A 23,125-nucleotide genomic window follows, 5' to 3' on the forward strand; every position below is an offset into this window, starting at 1 on the left:
ACAGTTGAGGATTGAACTCAGTTCTGCTTATCTCATGACAGCTGTGGGGCCATGCAGGTGGCCAGCTGTCCATGATTGCTGGACTTCTAATGACTCAAACTGTGCTTCGCTTCAGTTACCAACAAGGCATGTACACAAACTACATCCTAAGAGTTCTTGTCATCACCAACAGGAGTACAGAAATGTTTAATTCACATAAGTGGTGCACAAAGTCCTACATAAAATCACCCTACCTTGTCCTCCCAGCAAAGTTCAGATCCTGCTAGACTATAAGGAACTCGCTCTTAAAAAACATGTACTGCCCTAACACTAAGAGGATCACACAGAGCAATCCAATTCCACATCTTCCTGCAATTTGCAAATTGACAATACTTAGATGATGAGATGTGTGGTCTCGAGGAAAACAACAAATTGACATTTTGCTGCAGTTGTAATTTGTAACATATTAATGCTTCCATTTAATCAACATAGAACTAAGAAATACTACACTGAAAGGCATGTCCAAACTGATTTCATACTCATTGTCCTTTAACATGCAGGACAATTTCATTAAAGAAAAAACAGAGACGAGAAATCTACAGCTCCTCTATAGCACTATCGAATGAGACCCTTCTTGTCAGTTTAACACACACGTTCTGTGTGTACATGGTGGTAAAAATCTGAAACATATTTATGCACACTGTTATAATTTCCTACCCTTATTCAATATGGAGAGTCTTTCTCGTAACAATTGACTTCACTACGCATTAGGGAAAGGGTCGTTTAGATGGTCTTCACTGTCATAACCAACAAGTGCAGTTCTGAGGGAAAGGAATTCACTGAGAAACTTTAAACATTAGGTACAATTGCTTAATCAACCAATTCTTAGGATGAAAAAAAAACCCAATAGAGCGAGCAAAGATTTATTCAACGGTGTTTTAAAGTATATGGCACATTACTGCTTATCCATACAGGTTCAAAATCCATTTTCAGTATGACGAGTTGCATCATCTTAGAGCATTTTTAGAAGTGCCACATAACCACCTCCTCATTAGATTTTAAAAAATTCCTGCATATTTTCCAGTCTCAGAAATAGGTCCATGAATTAGGAAAAAAAAAAAAAAAAAATCAGATGAGTGGTTTCAGGGTGCACTGTCACAAGAAGGGAATGGATCTTCAGCACATCCAACAACAAAATCATTGAGTGCTCTTCTGTACCACAAGCACAGGAAGGGAAGACACCAACCAGCTCTGTCAAAGGCAGCATAAAGAACAACTTGACACCTGGGGTGGAGAGAGATGAGCGTATCCCAGGTCTCAAAAGAGAAGTATCTGCTAAACAGCTGGGAATTGCCCCTAAAGAATGGAGAAGAACTCCTCCCCGAGCACTCCCGCTGCATGTTTACCACAAACTGTGCAAGCCAGTGATAAAATATCATTAATCCCTTTAAGTGTTGCAGGAGACATGCTATTAAAATCTCAAATCAAGTGCTAAATGGAGTGGCTTCCTAGCTTAATGATGACTAGTAATAGAAAGTGTTACTATTTAAACTCAAGTATTTAGTGAAATTCAGGGGAGAAAAAAAGGTCTTTTGGGTCCTTCAAACAGACCTTGTACATCATTCCCATGAAGAATTACTACTGAGGTTATTGATTGCTTATATTTCATGTGAAGTTGTCCCAGATAAAACTGGAGTTATCGCTCCACACAGATTTGAGTCCACCTGTACCCGGAGAGTGTAAGAAAACCGAGTATCTACTTGGTCAAAGCAAAGGAACATCATACTGCTACAACAGCAGAAAGGACGCCAAATTTCATTAAAAAGCCTTGCTTGTAATCTTGAATATTTTATATTTAACTCAATGGGCAGTAAAAGATGTCTAAACGTCTGCCACCTTGGTCCCAAATATCCCTGACAGAACCATTTAAGCTTCTATTTAGGTTATAGAGGGGAGAACAAAGTAATTATGAAATCAGACTCCAGATTTCAGTTCACATATCACTGAGCAAAGACAATCCCAGCAGAAAGTATGCTCTCTGACTAAACAAACGGGTGCCCAGACTTGCAACAAATCCTATGCATTACGATCATCACTGCAGAATTAATATGCCATTGACAGAGGTGGGGAGAAAAATATAGCGGGGTGACTGGGAGTCAAGGATCATAAAAAAGGCCACTTGCTCAACCTCTCAGCATAAGTGTTTATTTTAAAAGGCTTTTTAATGGGCATGTGTTTCTTTTTTGCCATATACTTGAGCTAAAATGGAAAATGATCTCATTTTAGGCTATCATAACAGAATAGACAGTTGTATGCCATTCAAAATTCACATCATCATCCTCACATCCCAGAGCTGGCTGTAATGTATTATTATTTACTGCCTTTTCAACATCCTGCATGCAGGAAGACATTTTCATCCCACTAGTACCAAACTTCATAAAAAGACAACATCAAGGGACACCAAAGTTCACATCAAGGCAGAAAAGTAATCTTTTACGTACACCTGTAATGTGACATCTCTTCAGAAGATTGTGCATACCAGAATCCCTAATATCTATCTTAATACTGTATAAGGAAGTAAGAGAAATAAGCTGCTCTTAAAGTTTAATTTTTCTGTAGAGTGAAAACACAATATTCCAATCCCAGAAGTGGAAATGGAGGTAAGGAGATGACTCTCTTCGGTAATAGATGCTTAAACCAAACACACAAAAACACTTCATGATCTTAGATGCAAAAAAAGATTTGCAAAAAATATCACCACTATCTTTCAAGTCATTAGAAACATGTCAAACATTTTATTTGCAAATAATATCAATACATTTGACCTGTCATCCAACATCTTGTCATTAGGAAAAAAGCATCATTTAATGTGAAATATAAAATGAATTCAACATAACCACGCAACAGTTATTGTATAAAGAAGCTTTGTCACTTACTGGCTGATTCCCTCAAACGAAGCTTCTTTGCAGATGTTTCCACTATCAGTATTAACACCGCGCTGGGAGGGAAAAGATTAAAAGGATGATGATTCTGAGCCAAACACAAGTATTAAAAATTCAAATCATGGGGAGAACCTGATTGCAGCAAGACTTTCAGGAAACTTACACTGAAGTTTACTTGAATCACTAAAAATAAAAAACCCAGACTGTTCAAATGCAGATCAATATAAGAAATCATCAGTTTCACAGGAGACCAGCCTAGAACTCAGGTCAGGATGTGCTGCTTCCGAAAATGGAAAGCTTTTGATTTCTAACTCCCTTATGTCTGGAACTAGGAGACCTATGTAATAATAAAGGGCAAGAGAACAACAGGCTAGGTTTCTTCTAAAGCAGTTTCATTTAAAAATAAATCATTACACACTGCCTTGGCAATGTTTATTATTTAAATTTGCATGCTGCTTCCCCACAGCTTTCCATTCAAGCAAGTAGCATAAGCAAGAGTATTTTGGCTGCTACACACTGACTGGCTGGTGCACTTCTGACACGTGCCTGGGAAACCCTGCAGACCAGTGTTACAGTTCTGTATCTGGAATAAGACCTCAGGAGGAGAGGACCAAGCTTCCATTCGGCCAGCAGAAAGAAAAGTGTCTCCCCTTCTCAGAATACTTCTTCATGGAAGTGGAAGAAACGTGAAACCATCACAGTTCCACCCTCAGCCAAAAATTAGGTGAAAACTCCTGATTACATCAGGATGTGCAGAGTGACAACACTCACCTATTTAATATGCAGAAATGCACAGTAAGAAGCACAAGATGATCAAATATTCCCTTTCCCACTAATTTCTCTTAAACAATATGAAAGTTATAGTGTCATCTTTTACATGTGTGTATGCCTGTGTGTCTGTATACAAATACGAGCAAAAACTGAAAACTATTTAGGGCCCCTGCTCTTAATGCATAAAGAAACCAGATCTCATGCTATGCGACTGCTTAAGGAAGGATTTTTTGTTAAGACTTCTGCCTGGCAACTATCATGGGAAAACAAGAAATCCAGAAGCTGCCACTGCATTTGCTGTAAGGAAAAGCTCAGAGTCAGCAAATAATTTCTTATATAGACTGGAGACAAGAAATCAGATACTCTTAATAGTGAGAGGTTTATAAAAAACCTCTGTCGAGGAAAGCAGCTGGGGGAGAGGTGACGGGAAATTAGAAACTTGCAGGCTTTACCTCCACTCATTCATGCTTCTTTTGAGAGAAATAAGCAAGCACGACTCAAAATACTTGTCAGGTATTTGATATCATTTCCTACTCCATGCAGGAAAAAGCATTCCCTGGATCGTCGTGGCATTCCCACGGAAGAGCCCAAATGCGCTCATGACACAACCAGAGCAGCGTAAGAGGGAAAAAAAGGGAGTCTTTGTACATAGGTTGGAGGATAGCACAGTCAATGTTAGATAGCTTTGTCACATTATACTAGAAGACAGATAAAACTTTTGGCAGAGAGAATATAGACCAGAAAGCCGGAGGTTACAAATCTTGAGATCATGAGGAGCCATAAGACTAGATGGCTACACACAGGTGGCCTCAAATTTGGAAAAGATGGGAAGGAAAAGATATGGAATGACAGTGCAAAGAAATGCTAAATAAACTGATCTCCTTCTTGAAGAAAATTGGTAGTTATTCTTCAGAATAATATGACTCACCAAAGTAAGGAGCACAGCAGGTTTCTTTGAAGCCAAGACACTGGATATCTAAAAGGAAATTTTAGATTGCTATTATTTTTCTTTTTCTTCCTCATTACCACATTGATAGCAATTCCATCAACATTTGCTGTATACAAAGTAAACAAGCTGCAAAGACAAAAAGGCTCCTCTGACACCTTTCAGATATTGTAGTATTACCCGAGACATGCAACAGGAGTCAGTAGATCACAAAATATTTAGAAAGAAATACAGTGCTTAAGTTGACGGTGTCCTTTAAAGACATGAATACCAACCATATCTTAAGTCTACTGTCATCATTTGGAAGACAGAGGAAAAATGAGCCAAAAACCTGTAATGTCACACAGAAATAAGGATCAACAGGGCACTCTATCCTCAATGCACTACTGCATATAACACACACACATTATGTTACGATGGGATAAATACTTAGTAATGAATATTTACTGTTATTTGCACTGGGACATCTTCTACTAATACTTCTATTAGGCTCCTTGGGTAGCTTTCAAACATTTACAAACAGAATAAAATCATTGGGCTTGTGGAGAAGCGGACTTTCAGATCAACTGCAGAAAGGTGTGCGCTGAATTGCACGTTTCTTGTCATACGTCAATTCCACGGAGCACAATCCTACCAACTTTAAATTACCTTAACAGCACACCGATAATATTGACGAAAGAAAGCATATGGCAGTGAGGTTTAAAAATATTAATTCCACATTTTTATTTTCTTTCATCCTCAGGAAACACCAGGATTGCACACTTAAACAGGTTGGTCATTTGTTGACATAAAGCTATCCTGTAAGTAAGACCCCTAGTGTCTTGATGGTGGGAAACCAATTCCTTGGCAAACCAGGCAAAAGTTAGAGGAAAGAACCTCTGAAAGCTAAATAGCTTTGTTGCAAGCTTCAACAGCTTCTAACTTCAATACATGTAGTCCTGATGGAAAACAGCCTTTACGTTGGGACAATTTAATGGTCCACATAAAAAGTCCTTCTTCCCATTAATGAGGCTCTTAAGCAGCAAGGAAGCAGAGAACAGAACTGAAATAAAGGCATTTGTTTATGAAAAGTGACCCAAAACAACTAAGGCAGCCCAAAATAAATGTGATTTTTAAAAATAAAACATGTATTTTCCATGTACAATTTTCACCATCAGACAGATGAGCACTGGAGTGCTTGCTCTCTACACGACTCCAACTCACACATGTCAAAAAGCACCTTTCCACAGCTTCCTCCACCCCCAGCTACTGAAATACAGGATCAAACTTCACTTTGTAGCTGGAATCATTAGGAAAATGAAATGAAACATCCTCACAGCTGATGAGAGCAAAATTTTTGGTCTAGTGAGTCTGACTTAGTGCTCTGCAGGGAAGGAAAAATCAGTCTGCCTTTTAAAGATGCTCTCCATGAAAATCACCCACAGAGCTTGGCAGGTATACTGCCCTCACCCTGCTGAGCCTTACCATCAAAGAAAAGATAACTGGCCAGGTGCTTAAGTATTCAAATACCTGCTCAGAAATGAAATGAGAAACCTAACCAAGCAAGTCACACTTGCATTTAAAAATATGATTTGCTTATTCAAATATTAAAATGATTCAACGTAAACTAAGAGGAAGGCAGGCAGCCTTTCCTCACACCTCTTTGGAGGTATAAAATAAATGAAGACTCCCAAGTCAGAGCCAGGATGTGCAACCTCCCTGACAGCCACTTCCTCAAATCTCCAAGACATTGCAAAAAAATCTATTTAGCAACATGATTCAGTTGGATAACGACACAGACTGACAGGTCTCATGATGCACGGAACATGTTTATGAGACTGTTTCTGGATTAAGACCTTAGTGTTTAGCTCAAAGTGGCAGCCTTTAAAAGAACAAAACCCACCAAAAATTACAAGTGCTTTATAAGAGTGAAGTTACTTTCCAGTAACTTTGGGGAGAAAAAAGGTCCCACCAAGTCAGGAGACATCCAGTAAGTAGAGGACTAAAATTAAGCAAAATCATTACCACATACTGACTTTGTATTCAGAGGAAAACATTCAGACACACAGACAACTCACCTCGTTCACATAGTGGGCTTCATCCACAGCATATTTTTTCTTGAAGAATTCAGGGGGATGAATCCTTTGGAAAGCAACAAAAAGAAACATTCGAGTTAAGCTTTCCTGTTATATTTAATAAAGCCAGAGACAAAGAAATAACGTCCTCTACTATCACAACAACAGAATCAGACATGAGCAATGTTTTAATAATCTTGTCTTTGACTCCATTTCTCAAAATAGGATATTACACAGAAAATTGCCATGGCTACAAAAATCAGTGTGCTTTAATCCAATCCATGCTTGATACTTCGATTTCATGGTCTGCTCCTGAATTACAGGGTTGGGGGTTTTTTTCCCATTCACTACATAGAGTTTAAGATTTTTGCCATGCCATTTGTACAGAATTTTCCAACTCACCAAACACTGGAACGATGTAGAAATAGCAAAAGACTACTTTACCCTGTGTTATATACAAAGAATGAACAAAACATTCATTTTCCACCCTGGTAACCTCTCTGATGCAAACAAGAAGCAGACTATGAAGCCACGGGCTCTGTTGCCTCTGTTCCTCAGGATGCCAGAGATTCACTCCTCTAACACAGCAGGGAGTGCAACTTCACATGCCCATGTCCAAAACTAAAAAAATTCTGCTGTTTTTCCCCCATATGCAACCAGAGACTTTTTTCTAAACGCAAGAAGAACGTGTAAGCTGCGCTTGCAGTCAGTCAGGGTAGACACTGGCGTGGATCAGCACTCCAAGGCTCCCACACCGGCCCCTGTACCAGTGGCTGTACCACTGCTCACTCCTTCACTGTATGGTAGCAGCCAGTTATTCGTGAGACTGTAAAACCAGCTAATTTATGGCCAACAGTAATTTATGGTAATGTATGCTCCTTAGAGCAATACCTCCAAAGCACCACTTACAATTAGCTGCATTGTTTGAACTGGAGAACTGTTTCTTGTAAAGTAAATATTTCTTAAAAGTATGCCCACAAATGTGCTGGATTTTATTCACTTCATTTAATGCAGTTGATGTAAGCGTAGGTCTCATTTTCCTACAGGCTAATAAGAAAACTTTCGTCTTTTCACAAGCTCTTTTTCCACCACTCTTTTTTGGTTGTTTTTAGTTGCCTCCTATAATTGTGTGGTCTACAGCACACTGCTGCTAACTTAATTCTTCGGTTACGCTTAATATTAATCCATTATTGATTCCACTTCAGCCGTAATCCCACCAACATCTCTTCTTCTACACTATCACTCTTTTGAGGAACAAAAGCAGCTCATCAAACCTTTCAAGGCTTAGGATTTCTCCTCTACTTTGAAAGAAAGAAAACCGCAGCTCCCCACAATCCTCCGTCCTCTCAGTTATTAAACTGAGATACTTTCGACTCCATCACACCTAATGACGAGCTGTCACATTTCCCAGATGCGTACCTCCTTGCTGGTCTTTTTCTTGCTACTTTGCTCAGAAGTCAGCAAGAATTTTAGTACAAAATAGAGAGCCAGACTTCTCAGCTCCTCTCTGAAGCACTGAAAGCTCTGCCTCACTTTTCTTCAGCCATTTAGCACCTCTGACTAGATGGTATAATAAATTTGTGTATACTTCCCACAAACTACCATCCCATGGGAGCTACGGTGCTTCAGTGATGAAGTCACCTCTCCCACTGGGAAGATTTCTGCAAAGACCTACCCTACTGCAGAACCACACAGGTGGAAGGAGAAAGTGCACATGGAAGTCTACATTACAGTGGGAAGATTCTGTGTGTGCTGTCACATACAGAAGAGCAGTATAGGAGGCAAAACAAAAGCTCAAGGAGAAAGAGAAGCAAAGACGATCCTTACGGAAACCTTTCCATATTTTCTCCAGTCCCTTAATTTTTTCCCCCAGTTTAGCTGGGATCTATGAAAGATTATTATGCACTAACACCATCATTACTGCAAAAAAGTACCAGTGCAGGGTTCCTTAGCAGATACAGGGCTCAGTACTCATTTTTATCCAATTTAAATGCAAAATGGGCTGAAGTACGGCACTGACCATTGATGTCACAGGGAATGGTACCTTCCCCAGGACGCTCACTGGCATCATGAAAATCAGAAGTTACATCCAGTTATGATAATTTCAAGTACATCCGATACTTGACAGAGATGAGGAGTACTTCTCTCTACAAATGACTCTCAGAAGGTAGAATAAGTTAATTGGTTACAATTCTTAGGTTTTGGCTTTGTCGTTTGTAATGCTTCTATAGGCTGCCAGTTTAAAAATTCTGATTAATCACTGCAGAGACTCCATGCAAAAAAACCCCACAGCAAGTCATAAATTAATTAGAAAGATTACCCAAGTGGAATATATAATCCCAGATAATATTGAATCATGTCTGCTTACCTAACAAAAAAACAAAACAAACAAACAACAAAACAAACCTCCTTTTGTAAACAGAAGCAATGGCCTCATTTTTACAGGTTTTGGGGAGGGGGAAGGAAACGTGAAAAAATTTAGATTCCCTGGCAACATAAGTTAGCAAAAACCTACAGAAAATAATGCACTTTAGCCCTAAAAAGGCTCAACATGCTCACCCTGCAGTTTTATAACTGCAGCCAGGCAATACCAGTTTTTGTTAGAAATGTCAACAGTCAGCTTCCAAAATAGTAAGAGTCATCATTTTAACTTTTAATGGAAATTCCGAACTCCTGGAAGAGGATTGTGTCCAAGTACACATGCCCAAGAGGCTTGGCAAAAAACTGCTATCTCGCACTTTACAGCCATTAGAAAGCAAACTTCTATTTATTTACAGCACTTCTATTTATTTCAAAGAAAGTCCTCAGGTTTTGTCACCAAGGGATCCCTTAAACAAGGGACTGTCTCTAATTCACCACTTATAATCCTTCATAATTTTAAGCTCAGTGAAAAAATTTGAGTTGTTTTGGGTTAAACATCAAAGCTGTTTACATTCTGCTGATGCCTCCGACGTAACTCTTCCCTCTTCCATGTTCTTCTACTAATCTAGTTCACCTACTTGGTTTCTTACTCTCAAGATTTTCATAGCAATTAGGAAACGCTGAAGATGGCCTAAAGATGTGAAGCTACATTTTAAAGCTAAGATTTGAATTCTGATTCACCGTCTCATTTCAACAGCTAAGGGTTTATTAAAGGACCAAATATTGAATATTCACCTTTCAATGATAAGAAGCAACAACTTCATCATAAACGAAGTTCTACTGAAGTAGCAAAGGGAAAATGAGGAGGAGGAACATTGTACAGCAGCAATACTTGCACTGAACAAATACAGCGTGCAATATTGTCAGACAGTACAGTAATACCCCGTGTTAGCCATGCCTCACTGCTCTTTATACATGGATCAAACATGAAAACTATCAGCTAAAGAGCAAAGGAGCGTACTATTAAAGACCAATAACCAGGAATACCAGTCAGTCAATCAGCTTAGGGAAAACTACGTTTATTCTAAACTCTTCCATTTGGTTTAACTAAATTCACAGTGGTACACGATGGCAAGTTTAAAAAACAAGATGTTCACCAAACCACAACCTAACCACGCCAGACCTAACCACGTGCAGACTTTGCCACCAGCTTGGACAAACCACAGTGTTACAACTGGCTCCACTTCAATGGGATTCTTCAAACAGGCGTGTAATACTGACTCCTCTCTTTATCCATAAGTAAGATGAACAGCTCTGACAGCCTATCTATAAATACAACAAAAACTATATTTTTAAGCTTTTATGTAGTTGGACAAAATTCAAACCTCAATTTTTTTTGCAATATTTTATTAACGATGTTGTTTTTCCACTTTAAACGCAATAAAAACTCGGTCTCATTGTCTAAAACCATTTTAAAGCTGTTGTTCATTACATTGCACAAGAATTCGTAACAGCAAATCTTAAGAGATTTGTACAAATTTGACATTACTAAAAGAATTCCATTAAGCAACACTTCTTTGTATTCTAACGGACTCTGGAGCAATAGCCTTATAATACCAACATGATAAAAGGTTGTTCTAGTTTTCAGAACTGCATTCAGAACAGAGGTACAAATGAGATGGATCTAAATCACAAATGCCAAAGAAAAACTGTGAACAGAATTTATAACAGCTGATAGCTATTCCTGAAAGGAATGCTTGTAAGCCAACTGCTAATATATTTGCAATCTAATTGCTGATATACATTCACATGTATATGTTTTCATTTGCATCTAAACGTTCTTCTAGACATCTTCAAATATATTTAACAACCTTTTCCTACTGGTTGTTTTGTATTTGCATTTTTTTAATGCTTCTAGGACAGATTTTCATTTGATCAGCTCTAAAATGAAATACAGCTTTTCCTTAAGTCGTCCAATTTAGCTTTTCTTCAGCATTTCAGTTGGAATTTCTAACTCAAGATCACTTAATCTTACTGCACAGCCTAGAATATAAAACTATTCCTGTTGGAAAAAAATATTCTTAATGGTCTATCTATTACAACAATTTGAGAAATTCTAGTTAGAACTAATTTCAAAACAATTTTTACACATTCTACATCTCATTACAAAATTATTACAGACACACATATACACCTCAGAAATGACTTGAGCACCTTTAGCAGAGCAAGTCAAGAGCAGGAGGTCCCAAGCTTTCTGAAGCGTGGCAAGTTGATAGCCTCAGCTCTCAAAGTTTCACAGGATTCCTTCCTTCCCACAACACAGATTAATCAAAAAGCATTAGCTTTTTGCACCCTCTTAACTGCAGGAAGCCACACCATTCACTGCATGAGCATCAGTTTTGCACCAGTCTGCTAACACACATTCAATCTAAGAAAAAGTCCCCTGAAGTGCAAAGGCCGTCCATAGGGCTACCTTAATTTCAGCACTACTTTTACGTACCTTACATTTCATGGAATCATAGAACAGTTTTGGTTGGAAAGGACCTTCAAATGTCATCTAGTCCAACCCCTCCGCAGTGAGCAAGGACATCTTCAACTAAAGCAGGTTGCTCAAAGTCCCAAGGTCCAACCTGACCTGGAATGTTTTCAGGCATGGGGCATCTACCACCTCTCTGGGCAACCCATTCAGTGTTTCACCACCCTCACTATAAAAAAAGTCTTCCTTTTACATAGTCTAAATCTCCCCTCTTTTAGTTTAAAACCATCACCCTTTGTCCTATCTCAACAGGCGCTGCCAACATAGATGTTTCCTAACATACGATTATAAAAGCCAGGAGAGATCAGAATAAGCCCATGAATTTCATTTTTTAGTTTGATTTCTAGACGCTTTCATTTTCAGACATCTGATACTGTTACACTCTGCTGTTAGATTTTGCCAACAGCCTCCTCTCTCTCTTCCCCACTCAAATTCTTGCAGCAGCCTGGAGAAGCCTTGGACAGCTCTTTTAAAAAACTTGGATAAAAACACGACTTTCAGAAGCTACTTAACTTTCTCTGGAATAGAAACTAGTTCATTACCATCACTTTGTGAAGCTTCACACATTTTGTTTTCTCATGTACAGAATAAAATACTTTATTGAACTTTTACCTCAATAAAAATGCGGAAATGTCGGTTGCACCATTTCCACCTACTAGCAGAAGCTGTTTGAATCGTAGCTCCTGCTTTTCCTTTCTCTTTCATGCTGCGCTATTTCTTTACCTTAAGCTTGTCCTGTCATCCACCTGGGACTGTTCAGAGCTCCCTGTTAGCTAAGTTCTCTTGCGATCAGCTTGCCAGAACCGGCAGACACTTGAGAACCATCGGCACGCTTATAAGTATTATAGGTTTTATGTTCACTTACACATTACAAAATCCAGTTCTTCATTTCTGTTGCTCCACACCTACACAATCTGTAAGAAACTTTTAATATTAAGATTTGAATGGTTTTACAGAATTCCTTAGGTTTTCACATCTGGCCTTGTCTGTGTCTCGAAGCTGTTCTGAAAGAAGGGTGCCTTACTGCACTGTTACATATAAAAGAAAGTGATAGGCATATTCTGACATAAGCTCCAATGCAACGTAACCATTCTGCAAAAGGAAATACCAAGTATCTCACGGCACAGATAACAAAGGAGTGTTCCAGGCTCTCTGACCACCCACACTGTCAATGAACATATTATTAGGGCCAAATAAAGAGAATCACCTGGCTTTTACTTTGGAAAATTCCTACAGTAGGGGGCAAATGAGCAATACTTCACGTCCTGCACATAAAAGCACTATAGCAAGCTCTGCAACGTGTGCAGCATGTCCACAGCTCCCATATTAAGAAAGCACTACTGATGTTTACAGCAACTTTAAGATGACCTGAACAGCTTTAAGAAGGTGATGATAATATTCCCATCTTAGAATTTGTAAAGAAAACTAAACCACAAAGAAAGCAAAGTAACTTGCTACAAAGGCAGAAGCTACCCATGCAAACAGTGCTTGATCCACTACGCCACATTGCTGCTGTAAGACAAAGTAGCATCTGGCATTCCCCAGGAGTAGGTGTGCGGCCCACATGCTCCAACTCCGGCAAGTACAGGGGCAAAGGGGTACACAGCAAGTAAAACACGGTCTGCCCAGTTTTCATTCATGTTTAGCTTTTAAGAAGAATTAATATTTATTGTACTTTTCTCTATCCTATTGTAACAAAACAGTTGAGGATGTTTTTTCCTCTTTATACGTTTCTCAACAAAGATGAAACTCTTTCAGAGTCCTTCCTAAGCGAACAGATGCACACAGCACAGGTCATAGGGAATAAAAACATCTAAAGAAACCAGTTAACATCAAGAGCTGAGAACACACAATTTTAGAAGTGCAAGAACAGAGACACCGCTGTATGTATTTCACTCGAGTTTTTTCACTGAAGCGCCTTCTCAAAACCAGGCCAACAAGAAGCAGAGAGCTCTGTGCTCAAACCGGGCAGCTGCACAGCAGAAGGCCTCATGGAGGTGCAAAGCCTTGTCAGAGCACTGCTGGAAAATCCCCATGGGCATTTCTTTGCTGCAACTTACCCTCTTCCCAGAAGCAGCCCAGTCCTTGGAGGAAAAACACATGACATACCTGATCAAAACAAAACTCCTAATCTCCGATATTTAAAAATGTTATCATGAGTTTCTATCACTGAACTCGATACTCCTGATAGCGCATTGAAGTATAAAATGAGAAATGCCTGGTGGGAGTTACCAACATGCCCTGTCATACCTCAGGAATGAGATGTGAGTAGGCAAGACTTAACTTTCTCATGCTGTGGTTTGAAGCCACATCAGGATATTAAAAAGCTCTGGTGCAGCACTGTAAAGCAGCTTTACTCAGTGCTGGTTCTATTTCTCAATAGATCTAAATGAAGAAGAGGAGAAGAAAAAGCAGCACTTCAACACGTACTAAATCACCAACTTGTGCATCCGGTTAAAGGTGTATGCTAGTAGAGATTGCAAATCAATGGAGTGATATAAATTACTATTCTTGTGTAAAACATTCTCAAGAAGAAATACAAGGCAACTTAAGCAGCTAGAAAGCAGATTTACAAAAATAATTACTGAAGTAAAAGTCACAGAAACAATACACATTCATCCTACGTCAGCAAGGCTTGTGGAGAAATACTAATTACAATACTGAGACAACAACCGCACTGATCTCGAGAAGCCAGAGCATTTGAGTAGTGCTATTGAGAGAAAAACAATCATCAGTAAAGTGGCAAAACCATTCCAGACACTAATTATTCTGTAAAAGTAATTTTTATCCACAGAAAATACCATAATAAACAAATGGGACCCAAGAAATCGAAATCACTGTACTATGGAGAGAATTGGAATCACGGAAACTAAGCAGCATGGGGAATTACACAAGTAGCTCTCGTCAATCAAAAGCAACCAGGTTTATCGCATGGTTTTGAGAGGATCAGCTAAGGGTAAAGCACCAGATGTGCTATCAGAATAATAGTACAACATTTGACCAAAAAATCTCTCTCAAGACTGTTAATCTCCAAAATCAATTCAAATTGGCTGGGACAAGAACATTACAATGTGACCTGAAACCCAACAACTAATTGTAACAAAAAAAAGTGTAAAGCCTAGAGAAGAAAACAAGTAAATAGATGAAAAGATGAGCTTTTCAAGGGCTGGGAAACCCTCCAACCACCACGCTGAAAAGTGCTGTACCAATTTAGACTGATGCTCTCAGAAGTTAAAGCGATAAACAGCAGTGGATGGCAAGTCTTGATTAGTGGGATACTGCAAAGACTGAAATTAGTTCTGATGATTTCCAGAAGCAGGACTGAGTATGTTCACAAGAACCACAGATGGCATTTGCAGGTGGTAGCACACTCTGCAGATAAATGGCAATTGCCAGTTGGTACAAAACAGTAATAAGATGACCTAAAGTGATTAAAAACTGATTTTTTTACAGCAAAATAAAGATTCGGTGTGTAGGGGGAAGGCACAAATGCCAGGAAGAGATCAATTGGATAGATATGGAAAAAGAAAACGCTAAACATATTTCATTTTAGAGAAAAAAATTACAAGAAAAATATCAGTTCAGAAGGTAAAACCAAAGACCCTTCTAGAGTATAATACTCAAATACACATCTCCAGAGCATGCTACAGAGAAGAGGATCTGTATGCACATCAACAAAAGTCATCTAGAAAAATGTCCATTCCGACAAAATCTACATCAAGAAGAGCAATTAAGGTGATTCAAAATTTGTTCCCTAAAGCACCAACATACGCTCTGCTACCTTTACAAACCTCACCCCTGCTGAAGTCAGTCAAGCTTAACCACCAAAACCAAAGGCTGATTTTGGTTGTAACCTACTTGGAAAATGATGACAATGTTTTAAAAGGTACCTCATTAGGTCACAGAGAAATTATTAACATTTGCAAAACATTTCATTGTGCTTTATCACAGCTCCAAAGTGTGGCACCAAGGTTCAATTTTGCAAATACAGAGCACTTCCAATCAAATTCATGGAAAAACATTACTTGCAGTGGATGCAACGCTAGATTAATGTTGTTACGCTTATCAATCAGCCAGCAGAGCTTCAAAGAAAACACAGGAAATTGCACATAAATATTGCTCTGTCCCATTTAATATGTATTTCTAAAGTTAAAGCAGGAAAGTGTTAAATATTTTTGTTTTCCATTAAAAACACTCTTTACATGTCAAGGCAATTAAGTTATTTTGGCATCCGCTCCACATAAAGCAGCTGCTGTACAGTATGTTTTACTTTATAAAATATCTTTAATCAGCACCCTGACTAGTTCTGTCATTTATAATTAAGGAGGTAAATGGCAGGTGCAGCATTAATTAGTGAAATTGAAGTCTCTGTGCAAGACATGCAGTCATACCAAACTTAACTCTTCCTAGGAATAAAAGTGATTGCTAACAGCTTTGCACCACAAACTTGACGAGGTAAGACCACACCATGAAAGCAGGGCATTTACAACACAGTTACACTTCTGAAGCCTTTACAATCTTATATTACCAGATTGATTTCTTAAACTCTTCCTCCAAAATTAAGAGCAGAAAAGTACTTCAGTGGCGCAAAAGCCTACCCACCAAGTCACCCAGTGAGAGTCCGTGTTTCTGCCTTACAAACAATGGGAAGGGCAAGGGGCAGAGGTACAGACCAAGAGACAGGCAAAGCAGTACTCTTAGTCGAAAATATTTTCCCAGCCATTTAAAAAATGGGCTAGCCCAACATTTGGAGAAATACCTACACTCATAATTGAAAAACAGAACAACTGTTGATGCAACCCCTTCCCAACATGGAAGTAGGACCTCCAGTCCTACAATTACCCTCACAACGATTCTGCAATTGCCACCTTAAGAGGTAGTAGATGTTTTGGAGAACCTCCACAGTCTTTCAGTCAAAATAAATCTCTTCTCCCTTTTAAAACTGCTGAGAGTATTTTGGCTTGAAGGATTTCTGAAAGGTAACCTTACAGCTACTTACAACTCTTTAGAGCATACACATTCAGCAAGAAGTGCTACAAGATGCGTACCGCTTCTGAAGAAGTGGTAGTCACCCTCAATACCGGTTCTATGCAGTGCCGAGTCCTTGGCACACCACAGACCAGGGTGTTGCATTCATCATCTCTGTTCACCTGTTCTGCAGAGTCCCCAGGCACCACCTCAGCATGCAAAACTGTTCATAAAAACAAGTGCAGCTGGTGACACTAAAATAGTTACAGAGTTCATGGTCTCATTTGTAAACTAATAGTCTGCTCATCTCCAAGCAAAGGCTCTCAGACACTTCATTGGTTTTGGCCAAACTAAGATTGCAGTTTGAAAGAAGCCAAGCCTCACTTCAGCATTAATTCAAGTCAAAAAGGTTGTCCCTGCTGATTGCCACATTACCCAAGCTATGTTTGGAAAACAACTCGGACACATGCCTTTCCAAAGTGAAAGCACAACAGTACATCAACCAATACATTTAGTAATACAGTAGTGGTAAAGTAGCAGTAAGGACCCCTCTGCATTAATTGTAAGAGAATCTATGCATTCTTTCCTGAACCCACAGAGCACATTCCCATCCGTCTTAAATAGAAAGCAATATAAAACACCAAGCAAAGCAACTGTATCCTGTGCTATGAACTATAAGAGCAGCTGCAGACCTCTATAAAATACCAACCTTGCAAACAGCGCACAAGGCATTGGATTGATTTGCGCTTGATTGATGCTAAATGAATGTTTCTTCAGTGGATAGACAGTGCCTTCCACACGCACAGAAACAAGCACTTCTAAGGCAAACTATAGCACATAAGCAGCGGATGGAGCACAAACCTATTTGTTTTTATTTCAGTGCTAATTTTGACTTTAAACGGAGTCTTCTGGGAAGGAACACAATCCCTAGCTATACGCAGTACCCCCTGCCAACCAACTTAGGAAGCAGATCTGCTACTGACCCACGAGTTATTCACCCATCCTCCTTCTGACAATCAGAAAAAGTGCAAGACCACATTGACAGGAGAGAAAACAAAGATTCAGAGGGATCCGGGAAGGGTAAGGAGGAGAATTTAGAAAACAAGTATGCTGTGGTAAAGACTGTTTGTTACACTCTGCAAGAAGACACAACGACAATAAGGCACTTTTAACCAGACTGGTAATTCTGTAAATGAACCAGTAAGGAGCCTTACAAACAAATCGAAAAGGCCACCATTTATCAACACCACAATATTTTGATTGAAAATGCAAAATGAGACAGTGGAATTTCAGTAATACTTTATAGTCTTTTCAGATTAGGTACAATTAGCATGGGTTTGAAACAGCTGATTTGAACTAGCAGATGAGAATCTAGGGGGAGGAATAAGCTTTATCTATAAATGGGAACAAGCACCTCTAGGGAACAGACTTCAGAGAGTACATGTGGGGGTTAAACAGAACCTACCGTCCCAGACAGGTGCAGCTCTCAGCTGAAATTTCAGACAACAGTATTCAGACATTTTTATGCTATCACAAACAATTTCAGTTCCCAGGCAGGTCTAAGACAGTGATATCCACATAAACTCTCTGCGAAGACAGCAGCCCTGCCCTACCATATGGTCAGACACAGTTCAGCATATGGGATTGTTTGCAGTTGTTTTCCTTTTCCCCAAATTAGCATTAAAATAAGTGATAGCTTCAATTAGAAGTAAAGCAACCTGAGCTCAAAATATTAGAAGTAATCCAATTTCTGAGACAATACAGAAAACAAAAAAAAATTACTATTTTTATATGGTATAAATGCAATTAAGACTGAGAAAAGAGATGAACACAAAAATAAATCAATTCCTCCACTACAACGACACTGAGCAGTACTTACCACCAATGTGGACTGAGAGAGATGTTTATAGCATACTCACAGAACAGAATTAAAATCACGTTCCCCAGTCTGTCGGTTCATACTAAAAAAGTGTAGGAAAGGCTGAACTACCTTCTGCCATTCAAAAAGCTTCATTAGCTCAGGCAGTGGCAAACTGGTAAAGCAGCTTGAAAAACCTCCTTTACTGTTTACCTTGTTCAGTCTTAACACAAAACTTTTACTTTTCTTTATGGTTCAGCTTCCCTTCATGGATACCATGAGATCCATGGGTTCCAATTCTAAAGGTATACTCTACCAAACAGTGGTGGATCATCTGATATCATATGATTAATACCAATTGACCATGTTTTCTATCAATGTATGTACATAGCACTGCAATTCACACCAAGTGATTTGGTGGAATCTGATTAAAATGAGGTAGCACTCCAGCTCTACAGACAGTTAGTTATGTTATGTGAAGTACTCAGATACATCAGAACACCGTTAAAAAAGAAGTCTTACTTTCCCATCCAAACTGCATAGCTTTCAGGAAGACGTGGAACAAAAAGCATGGATCTTCCAGTATCAACGTCTACTGCTCCAAAGCAGCCTGCTTCAGTTACTCCGAAAGTCCAGTGAAAGTAAGATTCCTAGGTTAAGACAAAATACATTCTTAAAATATATTCTTAAAACCCTCACTTCTACCAGCTTTAAAAGTGCACTGCAGCACATATGAATTCCTACCTCCATGTAACTGAAAAAGATCTCTCTTGCTTTTGGAGGGACAGAAGTGGTTTAGGTCTAAAGCTTTTCAGACTTACTAGTTTCAGGTTATAGTAAGACAAATCCCTCTGTTGGGCACTGGAAAGGATCAGAGATTAATTAGCTACCTATGAAATAATCAGGTCAACTCAACACAATAAACATACACCACACAATAAAGTACATTCTTCCAACCCAGAATTAGGGAATGTAGTATCAGGAAGAAACAATCATGGCACGTGAGACAAGGCAGATTCAGTGGGCACTGATGGCAGAGTGCTGAAGGGAAGACCCAGCCTCCTCCAGAGAAGAGGAAGCTGCCCTAGGAACAGTCTTTAGCCCGAGATATTTTAAGAACAAGAAAGCAAACAAACCACCTAAGAATACAGAGATGAATTCTGGTACAGACAGCCCCTGATACAGGGAAAGGTGCATCTCCTCTAAAAACAGACTAAAAACTACATTAAGATACCCACTATCTAGATTAGCATCTATTGGTTTCTTCGTAACATACAACAGCTCAATGAAGTTCACAAAACAAAGTTCTGTAGCAGCCATGCCAAGTATGGGACATGTGTAATTAGAGTTCTGTTATGCCAGCTTCCCCAAAGACTAAGAATGTGTTTGGCATGACATTCACAAGTTAAAGTCCTATTTGTGACAGAAGAACGCACGGGTTCTTAAGGAAGAGTCTAATTTCAGACGACACATGTAAATTCTGAGATAATTCCTGCTCTGTGGAATATACTATTTATAAAAGCTTGAAATATGCTTCTCTATGAATTAATTCAGTTTAGCTCCACTGTAACACATTTCACTACGGAAAGAAGGTTATTTTTGGGTTACAGACAAGACTGAAAAAATAAGAAATATTCCATTGCTGTCTTTAATAATCACATTAAACACTGATAGGCAGTAGGGCTTCGATCAGGTTTAGACCCTTTAAACCAGAAAACAAGCCTGCACACTACAGCACTGAAAGAGAGACTAACTCAAAGCTGAAGAAGCAATGTTATAAAGAAGCCAATTTACTCCAGTGAAGCAAGGCAATGCGCTCATGCAAGATAAAGGAAAAATAATTAAAAATAGTTTAAAAATTCATGCAGTTGAAGAGAGTTTCTTAATTTGATTTGCAGTTTTGATTCAGCTCTTACCTGGCGAAACACGATACCAGTATCAGTACAGTATCTCTGGGTTTCCTCTCCACCCTGCAGCAGAACCACCGAATTCTTCTGGACATCCTTATTCTGTCTCAAGCGATCACACAGTCGTCTTCTATTCAAGGCAAAGAGTGCTGCTGGCACTTTCAAGGTCTCATTCCCCAACCAAAAGGAGGGTCTAGAAAAGATTTAATTGACAATTAATGGAAGACAAAGACAGCGGTTAGCATGATTCCGATGCGCAATGCTTGCTGCTTTAGTCCGGAACAGAAAAGGAAGTTCAGCTCAGCTCTGCAAACAAGATGCTAATCACTCAAGGAGAAGAGGTGCTGTACAGAAGCATCGTGCTGAGCACTGATCGAACACTGATCATACTAATACCAAAGGAAAAAGATGGCCACAGAGGGCAGGGCGGGCCGTAGCTATGGCCCACAGCATGTCACGTGTTACACTCCTTTAGGTAGAGCAACATGAAAGGTAGATGCAGAAAGTGACAACGGCCTAGGTCAGCTGAGTAAAGACAAAATAGGAGAGAAGAAAGTGAGTTCTGAGTTACTGAAAACACAAGTAGATGGTTACTTGCCAGTTGCTAAGCCTGGCAAACTTCAGCAAGTCCTTCTGGGAAACATTCAGTAGCTGAAACGGGAACTGCAGAGAAAAGATGACGGATAGCAGATGCAGGACAACAGCATTTCCCACACTCACATGGCTGTTTGTGTGTTTATTCTTGCATACATACAAGTGGCAAGTGACTGAATTCACACTCCTGGCCACAGGAGCATGACCTGGGTACCAGTGACCTCTGGCTATGCATCACCACCAGCCCAGGCCCTAAGGCAGCACAAATGTGCTGAGACAGACCGGAAACTTTCTGAAATATTGTACTCAAGAGAGCCACAACTAGGAGAAGACAGTTTAAGAGTAGACAGCTCTCTCAAAATAAACTGGTTAAGTAATTTAAGGTATCTAAAATACTCTAAGAATATATTGCTGATTCATTCACATTTGTTACAGATCCATGCCTGCACTTCTTGAAGCTTTTCCAGTAGAAGCACAGTAGCTTGTCGTAGGATTCTTTTTTTAAATCAGATGAGAAGAATCTAAGAGCATATCCCCGCCACTCCACCCCCACCCTTTTTTTTTTAATGTTTAATATAGCAAAGCTGTGCTTTGGAGCTTCAGTATTACCAATGAATACTGTTTTATCCATAAAATCCTATGATTTAAGTCCAGTTTGTCTCTCCACCTCAGCTTCTCTCAGCTTCCTGAAGACTGACTGGATGGTCATTTTCTATCATGCGCGCCTCTAGAGGAGATGACGGAACATAGTAACTATTTAACTGAACCTTTAAGATGTCAAGAAATGAACCACCAAGGGACTTAACCTTAGAGAAGCAGAGCTCCACATCTTAATTACTGTATAGTTTTCATAGGCAATCTGAAAGGTAACCTTTGATTTACAGCTGCATAAAGTAACCTCCTGAAAGACTTTATCAGCATTCAGAAATGTAAACCTTATAATTTCTTACTGCAGGCACAGCACTAAAGAGCTAATAAAATATTTTACTTGTTTATAACCACTTGATATAACAGTGTAAGTAATTTTAGAAGGTGAAAGACTGCTCTTGCTAATCCAATTTTAAAACTGTCTGCCTAAGAGCGCAGCTGATGGTGCACAAAACCCGAACGTGTTTATTTTTATTACTTCCCCCACACACCTGATAACCCAGCACCATGGCAGGTGATCATTACAAGGGCTGCAGACTGCCTATTGCAGCACATCAGCACAGCGTGGAAGCACAGCGTAAGCTTTCATTTTGGTGTACCCATGCCTGTAGGAAGGATGACTCAAGTTCATACAATCCTAACAAAAGCTACTGAAAGTTTTAAATCAAATAACGAACCTTAAGCTAAATATGGGCCAGGATTTTTGGGTGCAAAGCTGTGGCTCAGCAACTCAGCAATGCACAAGAGGTTGAAAACACTGTTATAGAGCAGTCTGGAAATCATATGCTCACCTTATTGCAAGTATAAAAGGGAAGAGATAACAGTACCAGATACCCTTATGCTATAGGTTGCTCTCAGATCTTTGCACCTGCTGATAAAAAAAAAAAAACAAACAACCCAAACCACCAAAACCAGAAAAGGCAGCGGTTGTAGCACAACCTGTTATGGTTTTCTTCAAAGTGAGGGGGGGGAAAAAAAAAAAAGTCACCTTCATTGTAACTTTACCCTCATCACAAGTTGGGTTTCATTTTTGCTGTGATTTAAAAAAAAAAAAAAAAAAAAAAAGACTCTGACGTCCCTCCTTGTTCAGGCCTATTTCTACACTCTGGAGCTCACAGGAAGCTGCTACGAAGGCACATTTTCATCTCCATTATACTTACTGTTAATGCTTTTATTGCACTTAAACCCTTTGACAACCAAAACCAGACTCAAGGGGAAATAATGATATCAGGAAGCAATTTCTACTGGTATCCTCAGGAAGACGCTTTAGAAGTGTCTTCACTGGGATCTTAACACTGAGCTGAAATGCATTCTGGTGCAAAATGACTGCACGTTATCTAAGCCCATGGCAAAACTGTGTTCTTCCACCTATATAACAGATTTCACTTTCCCTGCTTGAATTTGATGCCACAATATTCATCAACAGCAAAATTTGGCACTGTTGAGTTGGTTTAGACTTGCACAGTTTTCTCACAGGCATGGCCGTGGCGGTCTCTGCTTTAAGGCTGCTGTAACGGTCACAGCAGCTGAGCATGCTGGACCCTGCAGCAAGGCCTGCATG

The 23,125-nt window shown here is 39.4% G+C and overlaps 1 protein-coding gene across 1 annotated transcript in view; it reads right to left on the reverse strand.

The window, feature by feature from the left end:
• Positions 1-20,515, reverse strand: part of PEPD (peptidase D) — a gene marked incomplete at both ends in the record, with an annotated part of 69,564 nt that extends 49,049 nt beyond the window's left edge. The window contains 5 exons of the mRNA XM_010133215.1: positions 2,916-2,977; positions 4,621-4,668; positions 6,696-6,759; positions 18,938-19,065; positions 20,332-20,515. Coding sequence (XP_010131517.1) covers positions 2,916-2,977; positions 4,621-4,668; positions 6,696-6,759; positions 18,938-19,065; positions 20,332-20,515 — 486 coding nt within the window. The remainder of the gene's footprint in view (positions 1-2,915; positions 2,978-4,620; positions 4,669-6,695; positions 6,760-18,937; positions 19,066-20,331) is intronic.
• Between the last annotated feature and the right edge of the window lie 2,610 nt (positions 20,516-23,125).

This window comes from Buceros rhinoceros, unplaced genomic scaffold (assembly GCF_000710305.1).
Source record: "Buceros rhinoceros silvestris isolate BGI_N320 unplaced genomic scaffold, ASM71030v1 scaffold4333, whole genome shotgun sequence".
NCBI classification, from domain to species: Eukaryota; Metazoa; Chordata; class Aves; order Bucerotiformes; family Bucerotidae; genus Buceros; species Buceros rhinoceros.